This window comes from Peromyscus californicus, unplaced genomic scaffold, assembly GCF_007827085.1.
Source record: "Peromyscus californicus insignis strain IS unplaced genomic scaffold, ASM782708v3 Scaffold_14__1_contigs__length_90479793_seg_2, whole genome shotgun sequence".
In the NCBI taxonomy this organism is placed as follows: domain Eukaryota; kingdom Metazoa; phylum Chordata; class Mammalia; order Rodentia; family Cricetidae; genus Peromyscus; species Peromyscus californicus.
In genome coordinates this window covers 6,591,048-6,612,426 of record NW_026294436.1, presented here as the reverse complement: position 1 = coordinate 6,612,426, position 21,379 = coordinate 6,591,048, and the positions used below count along the sequence as shown (strand labels likewise).

The following is a 21,379-nucleotide window of genomic DNA, read 5'->3' as shown; positions in this document are numbered from 1 at the left end:
GCAGCCAGAAAAAGACACCCCAGAACCGTCTTTTTATACGCTTCTGCAAGGCTGGCTTAGTATGGACCGCCCAAAGAGCCAGTGTGATGCAGGTATCACAGTGCCCCTTTACAGACGAGAAAAAGGCTGGACACGGTGGACTAGATTCAAAGCCGATAGTGCCTGACCCCCTCACTAGAATCTGGGTTTGTCTGAGACTAAGTGTGCCAAGACTGGGATGGCAGAGTGGAGACCCCATCAGTCTGGCAAGCCCTGGGACTCCAGAGGCTTTGGATCCTCAAAGATGGGACCCCGCACAATGCAGGCAGACCCTCTGGCTGACTATGGCAGAGTTGGCCCAGCCTCCAGCAGCCGCCGCCTCACTGCTCTTCTAGCCCAGGGGGCTAATCTGTCGCCCACTGGGACGGCGGCCTGGGACGCTAGAAGGGGGCGCTGCAGTCAGGGAGTGGCATCCACCCGCACCGCTTCTCTGCGGCATTAGAGCTTGCCCCCACCCCACCCCACCCCAGGCTGGACAGCGAAGGATTCGCTCTTGGAGGGTCTGGGGCGCATGCGGCGAGTGAGGATCGCCTGTCTTGGTTGTGAAGGGCGACAGCTTGGGACAGGGGCAAGGCCTGCACGGCCCTGAATAGGGGGCATCCAGAAGCGCCCGGATCCTACTCCTGGAGCGTCGGTGCCATTTATCCATCGTCCCATGGGGCGAGGGTCCTGGGCACTCACGTGGTGGGAAAGTTTCGAGGTAGCAAAAGTGGCCTGGCCTGGCATCACGGGGCGGGGAGGGGGGAGGAGGAGGAAAGAATCTCCTCGCCCCTCCTCGCCAAGGCAGAAAGAGAAAGAGCGGAGGGAAGAGGGGGTGGGAGGAGGATCAGGCAGCACCGACCTGCAGAATCCGCCTCCCCCTCCGCCCCCGGGAAGCCCGAGCAGGGAGGCGCGGACGGTCTCCTCCCGCACGGCCCGGACGACACTCCCCCCTTCTTTTTTTTTTTTCCTGCCAACGTCTATCTCAACGCGCGCGCACATACGGAGATTGTGCGGCTTTTTTACCCCTCGGGGAAAAAGGAACAGGGAGTGGAAAGGAAGAGAAGGCAAAGCGAAGAACTCCTCCTCGGGAGCGCTCTGCACTCTGAGCCACGGCTGGGCGCGGGGACGCTGCTGCCACCGCCACCGCCGCCTCGCTCTCTCCCCGGCCTTGCGGCGTGTGCCAGTGGGAGCGCGAACCAGGGCACTCGATCCCGGGGACACAGAGAGACTTTTGGCCGCCGCTGCCGCGGCAGGCAGAAGAGACAGCAGCGAGAAGGGCCCTGCCACCGCCTCTCCCTCCTCCGCCGCCCCGGCCGGCCCGCGCAGGCAGCCAGGCTCAGGGAAGCGAGGAGGAGCAGAGGCCCCGGAGAAGCGCGCCGCGGCCCGCCCGCCCGTGGATGCAGCGCCCGGGGGAGCCTGGAGACAACTTTGCCGGGTGACGCGCCGGGAGGACCGCAGGGCCCGCGGCCCAGGAGGGCTCGGCGCCGCCTGTAAGAGGGGCCCGCGCGGCGGCGCTCCCCCGCACCGCGCTCGCTCCTCCCGCCGGCCCGGAGCAGGGGGGACGACCTGCCCATCCTCGCCGCCGCCTCGGGCGGCCCTGTCCTCGCTCCGAGCAGCGACAGGGCGAGGCGCTCAGGTGCGGTCGCGGGGCCCCAGCCGCAGCGCCCTCCGCAGCGCCGCGCCCGGGGGGCTCTGGCACCTTCGCTTCCGTCGCCAGAGCGAGTTGCGTCCGCTGGTGCTTCTCTCCACCTTTCCAGCCCGGGCGAGCCAAGCCACCGCGCCAGCGCCACTGCCGCCGCTCATCGCTTTCGCTTCACCCGACCTGGGGGGCTGCGGTGGCCCTCGACGCGGAGAGGATGGGCAAGCTGCAGATGCCTAGGCGCCCCGAGACGCCCGCACGCCAGTGACCCGGCGGTCGCCCACCCCCCCCGCAAAAAGCCCGCGAGCCCCGCTGGTCCCCGCGGCGCCCCTTCTCGGCCGCGCGGGAACCCCCGCGGCCCGGCCGGCCCCCTCCCCCTGCGAGCCGGCGGCAGCGCTCCCGGCAGGCGGGCGGGCGGAGGCCCGGGCGGGGGCGGGGCGGGGCGGTGCGCCCGGAGCCCGGAGCCCGGCCCTGAGCTCGCTTCGCCTCGCCTCGCGGCGGGCGCCCTCGTCGCCAGCGGCGCACCATGGACGGGCTGCCCGGTCGGGCGTTGGGGGCCGCCTGCCTTCTGCTCTTGGCGGCCAGCTGGTTGGGACCCGAGGCCTGGGGCTCCCCCACACCCCCGCCGTCGCCCGCTGCACCGCCCCCGCCCCCGCCACCCGGAGCTCCGGGTGGCTCGCAGGACACCTGTACGTCGTGCGGCGGCGGCGGCGGCGGCTTCCGGCGACCGGAGGAGCTGGGCCGGGTGGACGGTGACTTCCTGGAGGCGGTGAAGCGACACATCTTGAGCCGCCTGCAGTTGCGGGGCCGGCCCAACATCACGCACGCTGTGCCCAAGGCCGCCATGGTCACGGCCTTGCGCAAGCTGCACGCGGGCAAGGTGCGCGAGGATGGCCGCGTGGAGATCCCGCACCTCGACGGCCACGCCAGCCCGGGCGCCGACGGCCAGGAGCGCGTCTCCGAGATCATCAGCTTTGCCGAGACAGGTGGGTTTGGCCTTGGGGAAGCCAGCGGCGGCCGCGATCCCTCCCTTCTTCCCTCGCCTAGGAAGCTCCTGCTGCCTTCGCCGCCTCTGCAGCCCGCACGCCCCGAGGGCATTTAGGCTCCGAGCTGGGCCACTCTGCGGTGGCCTTGCGCTTGTCTCAGGGTGGCGGACCTCTCCTACCCTCTGCACCCGGACCACAGACCCTTTGCTGCTTCTCTTTCCCTGAAGCAACCGGAAAGCACCCTGCCCTTCATCCCTGCTTTCGGGAATTGGGCCCCAGCGCCTCTGGGCGCGCGTCCCCCTCCCGGCAGATGCGCGCAGCCCTGGCTCTGCGGGCACTTGCTTGGTGATTGCTTAATGTTTTTGTTTCCCACGATCCGAGTGTAGGCTTAACAGTGTAGATGGAGATGTGTGTGCTTGTTGATATACGTGGGCCGGAGAGGAGAGGAGAGGAAGAGAGAGAGAGGGGAGAGAGAGAGGAGAGAGAGAGGAGAGAGATAGAGAGAGAGAGAGAGAGAGAGAGAGAGAGAGAGAGAGAGAGAGAGAGAGAGAGCGAGCCAGCCAGCCAGAGCCTGCATGAGAGGCCCCTGGGGCCGCTTCCATCGCCCGGTGGCATAGGCTTGCCAGGATTGCTGAAGCATCGGTGGGGAGAGCTAGGCAACCTCCCTTCCGATTGTGTGGGCACCAGAGTCGGCGGAAGGCAGCTTCTCAACAGGTCCATCATTTACGCAGAGACGCGGCTCAGGAACAGCCCATGCCTTTCGGCTTGCCTGGCAGCCGCGGCAGCCCTCTCTAGTCCGGGAGAGAGCGGCAGAGTTTGTAGTTAACAAAGAGTGGGACTCCTTTCTGCAGGGTCATCCTTGGCCCCGCGCTGCAAATCTCTGTCCACCCTCTAAATATTAAAAATCAGAGAAAGGGGAGGAGAGAAAAATACCTTCAGGACATTTAAAAAGAAGAAGAAGGAAAATTTCCTGGGCAGAAACGGTGTAAGTGCTTTAGATATCGCTGTCCTTTTCAGGACTTGAATGAGCCAGGCTGGCTTTTGTGCCGAGAGCTCAGCCCCATTTATGCTGAGGGGACTCCAGAGAAGGTCTCAGAGGGGGAAGCCCGATGTAGATGTAGTCAGGGTGGGAGACAGGCAGGGAGCCTGGGAAGAGGAGGGGGGGTCAGCTATGCCTCTCGCTGCAGATGCCCCCCTACTCTCCCAGGCATCAGGCAGACTCTGCCTGTGCTGCAGCCGGGGGGATAAAAAGGGATGAAAAGTTTTGCATGGGCGAGTGTGGAGAAAGGCGGAGACAATCGAGGCTGGTCTGTGCTTAGAAAGAAATACATTGCCGTTTTAGCTGTCCGCCAGAGTCAGGGAAAGCTCGACAGGCAATTAGAGGGCTTGGATTAAAAGGTGCTTTGGGGCCCAGAGTAGAAATGTGATTCGGGAAGGTCGAGAGGCCTTTTGGTCCTGGTGGCACAAAATGACAGCAGGGGCTGTTATATTTCTGGTCCGATTCACGGAGCCAGCTCTTTGACTTATAAATAACAGATTCAGGTCACAGGCAGCTCGGCCAAGACCAGCTTTTAAGGCTGCAGTTTCCCCTATTTCAAAGTCAGACGTCAGTGTTATTAGAGGAGCCAGCGAGAACTGAGGAAGGGGCTGGGGGTGGGGTGGGGGGCTTAGTGGGAGGTTTGATAGAACCAGAGCCACGTCTGCAGAGACTGTCAGAGGGACGGGCTGACGAAATGTACTGCGAGAGGGACATCGTCCCTCGTCTGGCGTAGCTATTCTCCTGGCTGAAATGCATAATCGAGGTGACTAGCAACCCCACCCCCCCTCCCCGAGATCTCGAACTGCCATGTTCTTCGAGCCAGGGTCTGGCCCATGGGTGGGACCTCGAGTTTTCCAGGCTGCTGTCCTGTCCCTTGGAATTCCTTGGAAACAACGGCTGCCCTTTGCAGCTTACAGGACATGCACTTCTGTGTCAGAAACCTGAGCACGACTTGCTTGTTTGCAGTGGAGGTCCCACTGGGGTTGGATCAGATCTTGCTTAGGTAAACACTGCAAAGAGGCTGTAGGTGGCTGAGCTTGATTTTGCAATGCCCTAAGTTAACCAGAAAGAAGACAGGGGTGTGTGGAGGGGGGAGCCCATTTAAAACAGCCTACCCCAAATCCTCCCTGCGATCTCGGTTTTGTTTTCAGAGACCCATAACAACTTGTTAAGATCTTGGGCTCCTGACAAGTCATTCTGTTGAGCTTTGAGGCCCAACAGTCCTTTCTCCAGGGAGCCCTGGCCTGGGAGAGGTGAGGCAGGATTTTTATAGGTCTGGACCCTCTGGCTCCACCCGATCCTGTTTTCTCAATGGGAAGTGATTCTTCTGCCTCTGGCAGGTTATGGCAGAGGCTCGGGCCCCAGGAATGGTATTTCTGGTCAGTAACACTTTCCAGCTGTGGTGAGTGTTCATTCCCGACATCACACAGCAGAGTCCATTCCCCATTGCCTTGTGTTCTCGTGGAATTAACTTGGCCCGTTCTTCCCCGTCTCCACAGATGGCCTCGCCTCCTCCCGGGTCCGCCTGTACTTCTTCGTCTCTAATGAAGGCAACCAGAACCTCTTTGTGGTGCAGGCCAGCCTGTGGCTGTACCTCAAACTCCTCCCCTACGTCCTGGAGAAGGGCAACCGGAGGAAGGTACGGGTCAAGGTGTACTTCCAGGAGCAGGGTCACGGTGACAGGTGGAATGTGGTGGAGAAGAAGGTGGACCTGAAGCGGAGCGGCTGGCATACCTTCCCCATCACAGAGGCCATCCAGGCCTTATTTGAGCGGGGTGAGAGACGCCTTAACCTGGATGTACAGTGTGACAGCTGCCAGGAGCTGGCCGTGGTGCCCGTGTTTGTGGACCCCGGTGAGGAGTCACACAGGCCCTTTGTAGTGGTGCAGGCCCGCCTAGGTGATAGCAGACATCGGATCCGCAAACGGGGCCTAGAGTGTGATGGGCGGACCAGCCTCTGTTGCAGGCAACAGTTCTTCATCGACTTTCGGCTCATCGGCTGGAACGATTGGATCATTGCACCCACTGGCTACTACGGGAACTACTGTGAGGGCAGCTGCCCGGCCTACCTGGCTGGGGTCCCTGGCTCAGCCTCCTCCTTCCACACTGCTGTGGTGAACCAGTACCGCATGCGTGGCCTGAACCCAGGGCCCGTGAACTCTTGCTGCATCCCCACCAAGCTGAGCTCCATGTCCATGCTCTACTTTGATGACGAGTACAACATTGTCAAGCGGGACGTGCCCAACATGATCGTGGAGGAGTGTGGCTGTGCCTGACAGCGGCAGTGTGTGCGGTAGCACAGGCCCGCGGGGCTTTGAGGGAGCAGGAGAGCTGAGTGTGGTTGTTCCGTTGGGCTGCGGAGAGTGCCAGGGTGAGGCCTGAAATGTTGTTCTCCTACTTCATCGAAAACCAGTCAGAACCAGAGGGAGAACCCTCCTGTGCCACGAGAGACTCCTCCTAACCGCACGCATAGACACACGTAGCCAGACTCACCCCGCCACCCACACAGCAGCCTCCAGGATACCAGCAAACGGATGCGGTGACAAATGGCAACTTAGCTACCAATGCCTGTCAGTTGGAGAGAATGGGGTGAGCAGCTACCATTCCCACCAGCTGGCCGGGCACTCTGAATCGCGCCTTCTGAGCACACATAAAAGCACAAAGACAGGACACAGAGAGAGTGAGCCAGAGAGCCACCAAGAGGAAAAGCAGGCTGGGAGCACAGGCGGGTGGAGGGCCATGTGCCCCTGGCTTGTCCCAGGCTCTTCACCGCAGCGCCTGGCGCTGTCCTGCCTGCTCACTCCCCGCCTGGCATCCTTCATGCTTTGAGGCCAGCAGAGCTGTGCCACCCTGTTCTTGGAGAGGGCGGATAGCCCAGGAGGGCCTCGCCTTGTCACAGAGACCATGGAGCAGGGACAGTGACCCTTTGACTGTCTGTCGCTTGGATCCCTGGTGTGACTTATGTGTGTGTGTTTGTTTGCAGGGGTTGGGGGGGGGGGAGAGGAGAAGGGTCTTAATTTTATGCTTTAATCTGGTCTTCAACAACTGACAGGTCGTTTGTGCCAGTTGCAGAGTTGAAAAGAGCCTATGAGCAATGACCTTTGAAGTGGATTCTAAATGAGAAGGGAAAAAAATGTTGCAATCAGTGAGTGCCCTTTGCTGGGGACATCCTCCTAGGGCTGCGGTGAGAGGGACAGGGATGGCCACTAGGCCAGGGGAAGAGCCCAGGGGAGGCAGTGGCAGAGTGGAGGTGTTCTGGTGAGTTGCTTAACTGGTCTTGGAGAGACAGGAAAAGCTTTCAGTTGCTTTGCAGAAGCTGTCCCCCCCGCCCCCGTGGGTGGGCCCTGGCTCCAGGGTCGTCCGTGGACATGGCTCCTGCCCCCTTCACTTGCCCACCTGCCTGCCCCACGAAGCAGTTGCGGTCCTGCGTGAGCGCACAGGACAGTGGCACTGCAGGCCGACGTGTGTCCAGAAGTGGCCCCGGGGCACGAGCTGCCGTGGCTGCTGTCCTGGTGGATGTCCAAGTGCCACGTGAACTATGCAATTTAAAGGGTTGACCCACACTAGGCGAAACTGGACTCGTACGTCTCTTTTATATTTTTATACTTGAAATGAAATCCTTTGCTTCTTTTCTAAGCGAATGATCGCTTTCAATGTTTGCACTGATTTAGCTGCATGGTTAGTCAGAAACTGCCATTTGAAAAAAAGTTATTTTTATAGCAGCAGAAAAAAAGTGAATACAGTTAAATGTATTATACATAATTTTGGAACCAAAGAGGCCAGCGGATCAGTTTTAATTTTTATTAGATGGTAAGGCCATCTTCTATGAGGTAGATGTTCTAAACAACCCCTTGAGTGGCCTGCCAGAGTTTCAGGGTATAAATGAATCTTTTTTTTATTCAGTTGACGTGTCTCTTCTGTTCTTACACACCCAGAAAGTAGAGTAAAAAAAATGATGGTAGAATGCAGGTGTGTATCTGTAAGTTCTCATCTTTAGTTTATTTAATGAAGCCCTCCTTAGTTTCTGTTTCATAATAACTTAAAACCAAACAACTTCCCCCCACAGACTGACTGTCTAAGTATTTTATGTTCATGTACAGTTTAAGAAAATAAAAGACGGAGTGCCATGGGCTTCCTGCCTTGTGTGATGTCTGGGGCAGCGGGCAGCTGGGAGGAAGGGGTTGGTCCAGGTGTCCGGCTCCGATGCCAGCGGTCCCCAAGACGTGCCCTCGACACCCCCAGAGCCCTTGCCTGACACATATGTCACACAGAAGCTGGAAGAGGTGATGGGACACCAGCCGGGAGGCAATTAGCAAATTAACGAATTACACATTTGTTTACCATTCCCGTCCCCAACTAGTTCTGTTCTGTCAAAGCTGGGTCGCTTTGCTTTTCAAAAGTACTGTGGTACTTGATGCCAACCTTGGTGACCCGAGTTCGAGCCCAGAGTCCCGCATAGTGGAGAGAGAGATTCTCTGGTCTCCCCTACACAGGCTGTACATAACACACATACATACAAATGGAGTGGGGGGTAAATGAAAAATTTGAAGGTGCTGGTTAAGGCTCCAGGCCACAAAGGGAGTGTGCAACCTGGAAGGTGAGTTCCTTCTCCAACATCCCGGGCCTCTGTGCTCACCTCCAGGTTCTGATGTAGGTGTTTGGGAGGGAATAGGGTTCAGATCCTGTCATTAGAGGGTAAGCAGGCAGGGACTGTGAGTATGCTAATCACCCTTTGCCATGGCAGTCTATTGAGTAGAAGGCTAGCAGCTCAGCCACCACCGGGTAGGACTTAGAGACCTGATCAGTCCTGTGGGCTCACAGACCTTGCATCGTGCATCTTTCCTTCCCAAAGAGTGGGAGGTGAGCTGAGAGCCCAGATCCACCCTACCCAAGGTCACCCCACCAAGACAGGGTCCCTGGTCACAGGTGACCACTTGCTGGTTTGTGAGGATTGGAGGCTTATAAATTGCCTTTATCTGAGCCCTGCAGGCCCTGTGGGCTTTTTATTTTATTTTTTAATGTTGTGTGTAAGCTCACTGATTTGGCTTGACTAGCCGGCCAGCAAGTCCTGGAGAATTCCCCTGTCTGCAGTTCCCCAGCACTGGCTGTAGGTACATGCCTGGCTTTTCCATGGGTTCTGGGGACTTGAACTCAGGTCCCATGCTTATGTGACAAGCACATTACCGACCGAGTCATCGTCCTAGCTCTGCTCTGGGACGGGTTTTGCGGGTGGAAGAATAAAAGTGACCAGAGGGAGAAGGACATGTGAAGGGTCTGGGGCTAGAGGGCCGAGAGCCACTGAGCATCTCTGCTCCCCGACCCTGATCTGTGTCCCCGTGGGCCCAGCCCACACGCTCACCATGGCTAGGAGGCACAGTGAGGCCAGGTACCCCTGTGGGTCTGGGCTGGCTTGGGTTTTGTTTTTTTTTTGTTTTCTCTCTCATGTACCTCAGGTTTGCCTCAAACTTACTATGTAGCCAAAGATGACCTGGAATCCCAGCTTCTCCTGCCTCCTCCACCTCTTCAGTGCTGGGATTACGGGCATATGTCATCTTGCACGGTTTCTGGGGTTCTGGGAACCAAACCCGGGCTTTGTGCATGTCAGGTAAGCACTCTACTAACAGCCACAGCTTTTGCCCCATGACTTTCACTTCTCAGTCGACATCTTTCTTCTGCACCCTGATTCTCTCCCAGGAGGTCCTGGCCCAAGCGACCCAGGTTTCCTGCAGATGGCCTTGGAGCGTCACACTGCCAGTCCCAGAAGCATTGTTCTTGAACCAGTGCCTCTGGCCTGTAAGAGATCCTCCCTTTCCCTGTGGTCTCCTGGCTTCTAGGCCCTTACCTCTCACCTTCATCCCGGCCCTGTCTGGGCCCAGTGGGACAGACAGAGGCAGAAGGCAGCTGTCCCCAATCCTCCCAAGTGGTCCCTTCTATGCTCTGCAGCGCCCTGTAGCCACCATGTGGAGTTCATTCTCAGCTGACCTTCAAAGATACCCGGATCTTCAGAGACTCTGGGGAGCTCAAGGCCATGAGTTAGCGGCTGTGGGGGAGGGGAAGACTGGCCCAACCCTACCTCCCCTCTCCCACACATCCCAGGCAGGCAGGGGAAGATCAGTGTTAGAGGCCCCCAGGTTGTCCTTGGTTTGTGTTTTCTTCAAGGCCCTCTGGGCTGGCTCAGAATGGGACATGGAGGGGCCCCGCAGCTCAGCTCATAGCCAGCATGCAGCAGCACTTTGCCCCTGAGACAGTATGGCACCATCACAAGGGTTCCTACCACAGCTCCAGGGGAGAGTCCTGGAAGAGGAACTTGGGCAGCTCCGGTCTGTTGCAAGGCTCCTGGACCTCAGGATAGCCCAGGCCATGCATCCCAGGCTCTGCACTGGTCCCCCCGGCAGGAACATTGTTGGGGGTGTCCATGGACATGTGTGGGGCTTAGAGAATCCTGCCAATTTGAGGATTCTTGACTGGAAACGGGATGGGGGGGCGGGGAGAGTGAGAAGATGGAGGGGAGGCCTCGGAGATCACAGACCACCAATCAGGATGCCGAAGACAGTATGCTTTTGCTATTTTTTTTTTTCCCCTGAGAGGGCTTCATTTACCCATTCTGACCTCGAAGTGGCTACATAGCTGAGGATGACCTTGAACTTACTCTCCTGTGCCTACTATCAAACTGCTGGGATTGCTGGCATGTGCCACCAGGCATGGAGATCGAACCCAGGATGTCACTCTTGCTAAGCCCAGCCCTCACCACTGACTGAGCCACCCCCGAGCCTGGCCATTTCCCCTGTCTTTCTCACATGGGTGGTAACTTCTGGCCTTGCACTTCGAGCCACTATTGACAGCCAGGAGCTCCAGTCACTCACCTGCTGCGGCTAGGCAGGCTGGGCTGGGTGGACGGGCACCACTCTGTGGCCTAGTTAGATGTCCTTAATGAGGCATCTTAGCCCCTGCCGCTTTTCTCAGACCAGTTAGTGCCAAGGTATTGTCTTGATGTCTCTGTAAACCCAAAGACAGAATACTTTTAAAGTGGAGCTTTCACCTGGTTATTTATTCACTTAAGAAACATTTACTGAGTGCCAGCTTTCTGTGACATCCATATATTATCTCAGTTTAGTTCTCTCAGCCTGGATGTGGAAGACAGCAGGTTGCCATTCACCCCATTATATAGATGGCAGCACTGAGGCCAGAGCAAGGAGCAGAGCAGCTTCACTCAAGGTAGCTTAGCTCCAATAGAAGAGCAGGAACTTGCAGTCATTTCCAGAGTCTCTTACAGACACTGGGCTGTCCAAGAGGGCTAAGGGGCCAGGCGGTTGTTCTGGGGCCTACCAGGAGAGTCTGGGGAGCAGTGTCTTCAGTGTTCTTATGAGGTAGCCCACTATGGCCTGGACCCCAGCCCAGGCAGTGGCTTAAACTGCACACTGAGCCGTTTCTGTGCCCAGCAGTGGGAACAGCCTTATGTGTCCTAGCCCTGCTCCTTTCCCGTCTAGCTGGGAGATAAAAGGCTGCTGGGCCAGGGTGGGATGAGGGTAGGCAAGCTATGGACAGGGTGAGGCTGAGCAGGGAGGCCATTGCTAGCCTAGCCTCTGGCTCTGTGGTGGTGGAGGAGGTAGCCAGGACCACTCCAGCAGTAGTCACTGAGAGCTTTGGCTAGACGTCCAGCAGGTTGGCCAGTGGACTCCAGTCTGCTCTACCTTTTAGAGTCTTCATTAATGAAATGAGATGCTAAGAGTGCCTACTTCAGGGGCATGCCAGGGCAGGGTTCTGTGCAGGCTGGCACCATGGTGCTGTGGGTCGTAGCTCAAGTATCACGTGGAATTCCGAGGACGGCTTTCAGTTGGGTCTCTCCATGTGGTTCCCAGGGACTGAACTGGGTTGGCAGCAAGCACCTTCACCCAGGGAGTCATCTCTCTGCCCCCCAGGTTTTTTGTTTTGTTTTAAGATAGGGTTTCACGTGGCCCAGCCTGGCCTTGAACTCCCTGGGTAGTGCAGGATGACCTTGAACTCCTTATCCTGACTTGCCTCCGCCTCCCGAATGCTGGGCACTGCATTACTGGGATATGCCATGACATGAAGTTTATGTGATGCTGGGATTGGAACCCCAGACATGCCAGGTGAGCCCTCTACCAACATCCCCAGCCCATGTCTCCAAGCTTGGTGCTGTGTGTCAGGAAGGGTGCCCCCACCCTCCCCTGGGCACTACCTCTGAAGCACACACCTTTTCTTTTTTTTTTGGTTTTTGAGACAGGGTTTCTCTGTGTAGTTTTGGTGCCTGTCCTGGATCTTGCTCTGTAGACCAGGCTGGCCTCGAACTCACAGAGATCCGCCTGCCTCTGCCTCCCAAGTGCTGGGATTAAAGGCGTGCGCCACCACCGCCCGGCTAAGCACACACCTTTTTTTGTATCTGTCCGGCACTTGTTGACTATCAGCAGGGAGCCTGAGTCCTGTCAGAGGAACATTTATTGGGTACTTCCCTCCCAACCTGATAATGTCCTCTAAATTAGATACTCTGCCGCTCATTTATCTTTACAACCTGGTGAGGGGGAGGGTGGAGCCCATTTAACCGATGGGGAAGCTGAGGTTTTGGAGGTGGGCTATTCAAGAGGAGCCAGGGGGCCTTCCTCATGCTGTCCCCCTTCCATATTCCCTAGGGACCCAGCAGTCCTTGAGTTTTAGGAGCCTGGAGTTCTAGAGGCTGCGGTGTTCAACCTGGAGGGGCCCCTCGGAAGCCCCCAGCTGCAAAAGAAACTTCATTCCACCCACCCTGAGAGTCTGTGTCGCCCCAGGCTGCCCACCTGCAGCCCAACCTGCAGGGGAAGGGCCTATCTGTGAGCAGGAACAGGCTCTCTCTTTGGCCATGGCAGGCCAGGTGGGGGGGGGGGGGTCAGTCGGGCCTGAGGACCGTGGAGGGTCAGAGACTGAACTCACCGAGGGCACTTCCAACTGGGATTTTTTTCCTTCTCTTTTCTTTTCCCTTCTTTTCTTTTTGAGATGGGCAAAGATGGCTCTGAACTTCTGATCCTCCTGCCTCCACCTTCCAAATGCTGGGATCCCGGGCAGGTAATTACACCTGGTATACCTGTTTCATGCTGTGCTATAGATGGAACACAGGGCTGTGTGCCTGCCAGGCAGAGCACAGCATGGACTGAGCGACATCCCCACCCCCTAACTGGGATTTCAAAGAAAGCTTCCAGACTCCTTGGGCAAAGTTCCCACAGGGTAGTGAGGCCAAAAAACAGAGGGGCCAGAGAGGGGTGGCAGGAACCTTCCGCACCCTCTCTCTGTTCCCTGGGGTAGGGATGCAGGGTGGCCTTAGTTAGGTCCATGCAGGGGTTGCAAAATCAGGAAGCCCTGGGTCAACTCACAAAGGCCTTACAGTCCACTTTGCCAGGCAGCTGGTAGCTCACCTCCCGGCAGGATGGTTCCTGCTCTGTCCTTCTGCCACCCGCCCATCCCCCACCTCTATTTCTTGCCTTGCCAGCTTCTGCCAGTGGCATGGAGGGTGAGGGTGGGTCTCTGGGCGCAATCTAGCCCTTCTTGTGGAATGAAGGATGGGGGTTAGTTTTCCCCCACTCTGTGTACTGGAGGGCCTGTGGGTAGAGTAAAAATGGTCTTGTCTTGGGGAATCCAGTATCCCACGGGAAATAGAGAACTTTCTGGCCACCATAGGTAGCTGTGTGTGACCCCAGGGGACATCTCTATGACTCAGGGGCCCTGGCCCTATGGAAACAATCCGGGGCCTCTCTGAGCCCTTGGAAATGGTTCCAGGGTTGTCAGCCCTTGTACTGGGGCCGCCAGAGCCAGTCCTTCCCTTGGAAGCCTGTAGGTAGAGGGGGCTATTGGGACAGCAATTCTGGGCCAGGGAGTCCTTGCCGCTACTCTATGAGGCTGTCCACCTTCACGGGTGGGGGCAGGGCTTGCTGGCCTGTCCTTCGCAGACAGCCAGGCAACCCTCTGAGCCCAGACAAGCCCATTCAGGCCTCACCTTGCTTGTTGCCGGCCTGAGGTCAGAAAAAGCTGTTCTTTGGGGTTGGGGTGGAGCTTCACTCTGAAACGTCACTCACTCAGCCAAGAACCAATGAGGTGAGCCATGCCCTCCCGGAAGCCCATGCCCCACCACTGCAGGCCTGACAGTCACACACCGGACTAGGAGACTTTCTAAGCCTGCTTGGTCCTTGAGGCACTCAAGTGAGTGACTGGCACTCCTGTAGCCCTGGCAGGAAGTCAGAGGTCTCCAGTGTTGCACTCCTTACCCCCTAGAGCAGGCAGGCCCCCTGCCCGAGCTTCTGGCCCACTGGCATCTCACGGCCCTCCTGAATTGCGTGGCCTAGCTGATTAGGGTTCACCCTAGGGAGATTTGGATGGGAGCCAGATTCTTAGAGAGCATGAAGCCCTCTCCTGAGCTCCTCTGTTTTCTCACTATCCCAAGAGACCAAAGGCTTGATTTTAGGGGTGCTGGGAGTCCCTGTGACTCAAGGTTGCCCCCTCATGCAGCTGGGACATAATAGGTGCTCAAGACCCAATTCTGGGGTCTGGAGATCAGCTCAATGATAAAGTGCTTACCTGGTCTGGCATGCACAGAGCCTGAGTCTGATCCCTGCAGAGTATAGGCCAGGTGTGGTAGCACATACTTATAATCCCACCACTGGGGTGGAGGTGGGGCAGGAAAATCAGAAGCGTAAGATCCTTGGCTGCATAGCCAGTTTGGAGGCCAGCCTGGGCTATACAAGACTATCTCAGAACACATCAAACCAAAGCAAACCACTCCTGTTTTCTTTTATGAGACGGGATCTCAAATCTCTAACCTAGGTTGGTTGGCCTGAAACTCACCGTGTATCTTGACGGGTCTCAAACTCATGATACTCCTGCCTCAGCCTCCTGAGTGCTGGGATTACAGTCCTGCACCATCATGTCCAGCTCAAAACTAACACTACTACTAATCTCAGGACTGTGTGTGTGTGTGTGTGTGTGTGCGTGTGCGTGTGCGTGTGCGTGTGCGTGTGCTGGAGCAACTGAGGCTAAGGGAGCCAGTGAGATCCGGCTCAGACAGACAGTAGTGCTCCTGACCACACCTTTGTTATTTTTCTTGCCTTTAAGAGCACCCTGTGCCCCACAGATGATTCATATAACAGCATACTCAGAGCCTGCAATTTGTCTCAGTGCTCAGCTTCACACATGAGCTTCTGCCGCTGCAGGCAAGTGCCAGGCCCATCCACACGGGTGTCACCTGGGGCCAGGGCACCAATAAATAAAGATCTGCACTAGATTCTTGGCTCCTCTCTGGCACCCAGGAGAAGGTGCCTCTTCCTGCTCTTGTATTCCACCCTAGGGAGAGTGTGGTTCGTCACCCGAGGGTGTGTTGTAAAAGCTCGGCTTTAATTAATCAATCACCAAGCGATGAATTGGTTAATGTGGGGCCCACTCCCCCGTGGATGACTGGCACAGTAATGAATGCCAATTATTTCAGCATTAATAATTAATCTCCAACCGTGCCCGGGAAGGAGTAGAAGGCACACAGGACTCAAATCAGCTCTGAGAGCCAGCCAGACACCCAGGCTGCTGTTCTCTTGTCTGAGACTCTGAGCTCTGGGTCTTTGCTACCAAAGATGAGAAAGGTATCGAGACCAGGGGAACGAGGTAGGCCCCGGAATAGGAACAAAGCTAAGTCGCATGAGGACTGGGGCTAGGCTTGCTCGCACACTGCTGAATCGAGTGCTGGGAGCGACCATGCATGCAGCAAGTGCTTAATACTTGCTGATTGTCATCCTTATCCCACCTAGACTCATCACCCCAGAGTTTCTTTTCTTTTTTTTTCAAGACAGGGTTTCTCTGTGTAGTTTTGGTGCCTGTCCTGGATCTTGCTCTGTAGACCAGGCTGGCCTCGAACTCACAGAGATCTGCCTGGCTCTGCCTCCTGAGTGCTGGGATTAAAGGTGTGCGCCACCGCCGCCTGACTCACCCCATAGTGTCTTAACCTCAGATAATTTCCTAGCCCATTTGGGAATCAGCTGGTTCATGCATGCTCATTCATTTGTATCCCCGTCTGCTGAGTACCACTTAATTTTTTTTTTTAAATTATGTGTCTATGTTTACATGAGTGCGAGTGCCTTGGAGGCCAGAGACTTTGGATCCCCCACTCCCCGCTCCCCTGGGAGCTGGAGTTACAGGTGGTTGTAAGCCGCCTAACGTGGGACCTGGGAACCAATCTTCGGGAAGAACAGGAAGTCCTTTTAACTGCTGCGCCTGGGCTGCAGTTCAGAGAGCACCTCTTCTGTGCTCAGGCCACTCAGTCCCCTACACAAAGACCCTGTTCCTTTGGGGACAGCTGCCCACACTGTGTCTGTGAGCGAAGGAGGGGGGACTTTAGACATTTGGGGTGGCTTCAAGTCACCTTCAGGTTCTAGCTGGAGCCCCAGGAGTGCACCCCTTGAGGGACTGCTCTGTGGCCTTGGTGGCCGTTGGTGGTGACTCTAGGCACAGTGGAAGGACAGAACGCCTCTTCGGAGCCAGTCTGGAAGAGCCTCTGTCCACAAAAGCCAACCGCTGGTGCACCACGGGCAGAGAAGTGGCCGGCATGGCTAGCTGGGCGTGCTGTTTGTCAGGGGCTGCTGTGGGGACACAGTCACAGACGAAATCTCCCACGCTTGTCAGCCAGCGGTTGTGGGAGGTGGGCCTTTGAGGCTTAGTGCTTTGAGAGGTCCGGGAGAGGACGCTGTTGAGGTTTCAGGAAGGTCAAGAAGCTCCGTGTCGTTCTCCAGACGGGGAAACTGAGGCCCATTGAGGGGCCGTAACTTCCTGAGGCCTCACAGAAAATGGCACTTGATGCAGTAGCCCTGATACTTCTCAAGGGTTTGCTGTGCGCCTGGCTGCAGGGCCCCTTCTAAGCAGAGGCTGAACCCCCCAAATGCCACTGTAACAGTTATACACATGGCTCTCCTGGGCAAGCATAGGCTCAGAGGGGAAAGGGTGGCGTGGGGGAAGAGTACGTCCCGGAGGAGGTAGTGTGGGATGCTGATTTACCAGCTCCCTCCTGGCTCTAGCCTTCCCGCACAAGGAGTTTTCCAAGAGTGTAGGTAGGCCAAATGCTAAGAGGATGAATCCTTTGGGAGAGTAAGCATGGCTTTCCAGAATGTCACTCCACCCTGCCCTAGCTGTGTGTCCTACGGCTGGTTACACAACCTTTCTGTGCCTAGATTCCCTCTTCATATAATGGCACTAAACATGATGCTTATGTCCTGCGCTGGTTCCCATTTAATGAGGTAATAACAGCAACCACTACCTGGGTTCTCCTAATGCTCTAAGGCCTTTTCACAGGTATCCTTAGTCCAGAGGCTGGGGAATAGCTCAATTGGTAGAGTGCTTGCCCCATGTGCCTGAGGCCCTGAGTTCAAATCCCCAGGACCACATAAACTGTGTATTGTGGCACACGTCTGTCATCAGAAGTTCAAGATCATCCTTAGGTGCCCTGGAGACTAGCCTGGGCTACATGAGAATGTTCTAAAAATTAATTAATTGCATTAGAAAATAAGTAAATTAAATTTAAAGAGCAAGCTTTTGCAGATCCTTCAACAATTTCAATACTCAAGTGACACAGATGTCTGAATGGGACACTGGGGGTGGGTGGGGCATGAGCCCAAAAGATGTCAGATGCATAGAAACTCTGCATGTGTGTCTAGGTACATGCATGTTAAGTCTAGGGGCTCCTGCATGTCGATAGGCTAAGAGCCAGGCAGGCCCAACCAAGTTTTCTCCATCGTCTCAGATCCAGGACTCCCCATACAAGCAATCTCTGAGGGAACACATGGCCCGCAACATGGGGGCCTGAATGGTATTTTCCAAGGCTCCTCCCCAGAGGGTCGGGGATTCTGTCTCTAGCATGCACCACCAGGTTGAACTTACTCCTGCCTCCTTGCCTAGCACCTTCTAGAGGCTTCAAGTATAGGCTGGCGAGATGCACCCAAGCTGGCCTTGCAACCATCCTGTGGCTGGACTCTGCTTGCAAGGCCCTTATCTCACGTTATCTAACCTTTCTCTTGGTTGCTGGTGAGGGAGGCTCAGAGACATTGCTTGGCTCCCTCAAGGTCACACAGCAGCTGGAAGACAAGAAGAGTAAATTTAACAAATTCAAGGACAAGCTGGACTGAGGCGCTGGAGCCTCCTCTCCCTCTTTCCCTTCCTCCTGGGCGCTTTCCTTCCCTCCTGTCACTCAAGAAAAATGTATTTGAACGTCATCCAAGGCCAGCTGTGCCCTCAGGAATTCCTAGGCTGTGAGAAAGTGGTGTTGGGGGGGGGGGGATCGCCCTCAGGAGGGCGTGTGGGGAAATGGCTGTGATGAGCTATTTCTAAGGTAGGAGGTAGGAAAGTAGATCACAGAGCCCTGGGGAAGGGTTGTGGTTGGCACAGAAAATACCTGAGCCCTCAGCAAGCAGGCGGGGAGTGCAGGGTTGTCCTTTGGGTACTCTGGAGGCCTAAAGGCAGGGGTGGGGCTTGTCCATGGAGCCTCATTCCACAGTGTAAGCATTCAGACAGGCCCTGCAGAGAGCCCAGAGCACCTCCAGCCTGAAGGCGGAGGGCTCTAGCACCAAGTTCTGCTTGCTTGCCTGTCTGCCTGTGTGTCTGCCTGTCTGTCTGAACGTGTGCCTTACTCATCTGGACCCTGACTCACCTCCTTTTAGAATGCTGCTCTCTTCCTGGGACACAGCTGGGGACCCTCCCTTAGTGGGCCTGAGTCATTTCTTCTTTGGACCCTCCTGCCTGAGAAACCTGGAGGCCCCGGAAGTCATCTCTGGGCTGCTCCTCCCCTGAGAGACCACACCAGGGGTATGAGGGCCAGAGAGGGGAGAGCAGGGCACACGCAGGTAGGCAACCTGGAGGAGGTGCCACACCAGGCAGGGGCTGCTGGGTGGGTAAGCTGGTCGAAAGGATCGTGAGGATTTCTTAGGACAAACTCCAAACAGCCAAAAGACTACATTTCAATTCTTCACGTCCACCGCTCTTGTTTTTTTTGTTTTGTTTTTCAGCAAAGTTCTTCTTTGAGCCTCAGTTTTCTCCTCTGCAAATGGGGAGAATAACAATGCTATCTTCATCAAACTACAGTGAGACTTAGAAGTAACATCTGACTGGGAATGGAGCTCAGTTGTTAGAGCTTAACGTCGTGAAGGGAGTCCTGGACTCCGTCTCCAGCATCACATAAAGCCGGGCTCAGTGATGTGGCCAAGGCCTGTAAATCCCATCACTCCGGAGGCAGAAGCAGGAAGGTCAGAAACTCAAGGTCTTACTCAGCTACCTAGGAGTGTTAAGCTAGCTTGAGCTACAAGAGAGCCTGCATCAGCAAGAAAGCAAGCAAGCAAACACCCTCCCCACCATGAAACAATGCCTATAGGGCCAGCAAGATGGCCCAAACCATAAGAGTGCCAGATGCCAAGGCTGGCGACCTAACTTATGGCTCGGACGGTGGGAGGAAAGGACCCACTCCCAAAAGCTGTCCTCTGACCGCCACACGTACCCTGTCACATAAGTCCCCACCATAAATGAATAAATATAATTGAAAAGGAAAAAAAAAGGGGCTGCAGAAATGCCTCAGCAGTTAAGAGAACTTGCTGCTCTTCTAGAGGACCTGCCTGGGTTTGGTTCCCAGCACCCACATGGCAGACAACCACCCATAACTCCGCTTCCTGGGAATCCAAACCCCATCTTCTGGCCTCTGTGAGCACCAGGCATGCACTTGGTGCATACATACATGCAGGCAAAACACACATACATATAAAATTAATTAATTAAATGTAAAGATGCCTGTAAAGCACTTTATAACTAATAATTACACATCAAATATTACCCCCACCACCGTCATCACGGTCATTACTATTGCCATCGCATTAGAAGAGGTAGCCATGGGTCTGGCACCAAGAGCTCAGGAGAGAGACCTGTCCCCACACTCGCTGCTCTGATGTGGAGCCATGTGGACCAGAGGCTGGGAGCCTGGAAGTGGAGGAGAGGGGAAGATTGAGCACTGGTGAGTTCAGCAGCTGGGAAGTGGGTCATGCCAGCTATGGGATCTGCCTCCTGCCTCCACCCCAAACACTGCTAAGTTTGTGTGGACTTAAGACTACTATAACAATTTTTTAGATTTATTTTATGTGTGTGGGTGTTTTACCTGCATGTACGTCTGTGCTTGTGGAAGCCAGAAGGGGCTGTCCAATCAGCCGGAACTGGAATTATGGATGGTTGTGAGCCACCATGTGAGTGTTGGGACTTGAACCTGGGTCCTCTAGAAGAGCAAATGCTCTTGACTGCTGAGCCATTCTTGAGCCCCCAGGCTCACGTTTTATTTTTGCCAATTTTTTGTTTGTTTTTGTTGGTGTTTTGAGATAAGGTCTCACTATGCAGCCCTGGCTGGTCTGGATCTTGCTCTGTAGACCAGGCTGAGCTTGCACTCACAAAGATCCAACTGTCTCTGCCTCCCAAGTGCTGAGATTAAAGGCTCACTTTGCCAATTATAGGGGTGTGATTGAGGCCTAATTCCTATACCCAGCAAACCTAGCAATTTGCTTATCTAAGGTGTCCAATTCTTTGTTAGTTTGTGTGTGTGTGTGTGTGTGTGTGTGTGTGTGTGTGTGTGTGTGTGTGTGCAAGGCCAGAGGTCAACATCAGGTCATCTGCATTTGCTTCTCTCCCTTATATTCTGAGACAAGCTCTCTCACTGAACCTGGAGCTCACAGATTCAGCAAGGCTTGCTGGCCAGGGGACACCCCCCCCCCCCCCCCCGGGAATCTGCCCAGCTGCCTACCTGCACCGGGTTTACAGAGATCTCGGGCCAGACATTTTTATGTGGGTTCTGGAAAAGGGATGCAGATTACTGTTGCTTTTGTGGCAAGCTCTTCTCCCCAGCTCCTATTTGTTGTTGTTTCTTTTATTTATTTACTATTTATTTATTGTGTGTTTGGGCGGCAGTGTGCCAAACCCGATGATCTGAGTTCGACCTTCAGAACCCACATGGTAGAAGGAGAGGGCAGCTTCTCGAAGCTATCTTCTGACTTTCATATGCCTGCCGTGGCATTTCTGGGTTATTCTAAGTTTATCTGTTTTCGTCTTTTTTTGGGGTGTGTGTGTGGGGAAATCTCACATAGCCCAGGCTAGTCTCAAGGTCAGTGTGTAGCAGAGGCTGGCTGTCCTTGAACTTCTGATCCTCCTGCCTGCCCCTCCTTAGTGCTGACATTAGAGCCCTGAACAACTATGCTCGGTTTATGTGGTGCAGGGGATCAAGGCCAGGGTCAAGCAACTTTTACATAGTGACCTTGAACTTTCATATAGCGACCTTGTATTCTGAGTCTGCGCTTGACTACCCGACCGCTTCAAATAGCTGCTGGGTGGCTTCCTCGGGATTTTCTGTGTGCAAGATCATGTCATCTGCAAGTGGAGATAGCTTTCCTTTTTCCTTTCCAAGCTTGGCTCCTCTGTTTCCTTCTGCAGCCTCGGTTCCCTGGCTCAGGCCTCCAGGGCATCTGCTTTTGTACAGGAAGGGGGGGGTTCCTCCATCTGTTCAGAGTCTTGGGCCACCCTGCTCTGCTTCCGTATACCTGGGAAACTCCAGCTCTATTCTCACACACAGAGAGGCATTCATCCTCTCCTCTCTCCTCCCTCTCCGCCCCCCACCTCACTAGCCTCTGACTTTACCTCAGTCCCACCATTGCTGACCTGC

The 21,379-nt window shown here is 55.6% G+C and overlaps 1 protein-coding gene across 1 annotated transcript; it reads left to right on the top strand.

Annotated features, from left to right (window-relative positions):
* The first annotated feature begins 2,099 nt into the window (after positions 1–2,099).
* On the top strand, positions 2,100–7,816 carry Inhbb (inhibin subunit beta B). The gene is made up of 2 exons (XM_052736729.1): positions 2,100–2,646; positions 5,185–7,816. The coding sequence occupies exons 1-2, from the start codon at positions 2,187–2,189 to the stop codon at positions 5,958–5,960; spliced, it is 1,236 nt and encodes a 411-aa protein (XP_052592689.1). The 5' UTR covers positions 2,100–2,186; the 3' UTR covers positions 5,961–7,816.
* Positions 7,817–21,379: the final 13,563 nt, after the last annotated feature.

Bases quoted from the DNA above. Each gene is read 5' to 3' on its own strand.
- Inhbb (XM_052736729.1), top strand. From the start codon at position 2,187: ATGGACGGGCTGCCCGGTCGGGCGTTGGGGGCCGCCTGCCTTCTGCTC. The intron at 2,647-5,184 runs GTGGGTTTGGCC...CCGTCTCCACAG, and splicing joins CATCAGCTTTGCCGAGACAG to ATGGCCTCGCCTCCTCCCGG.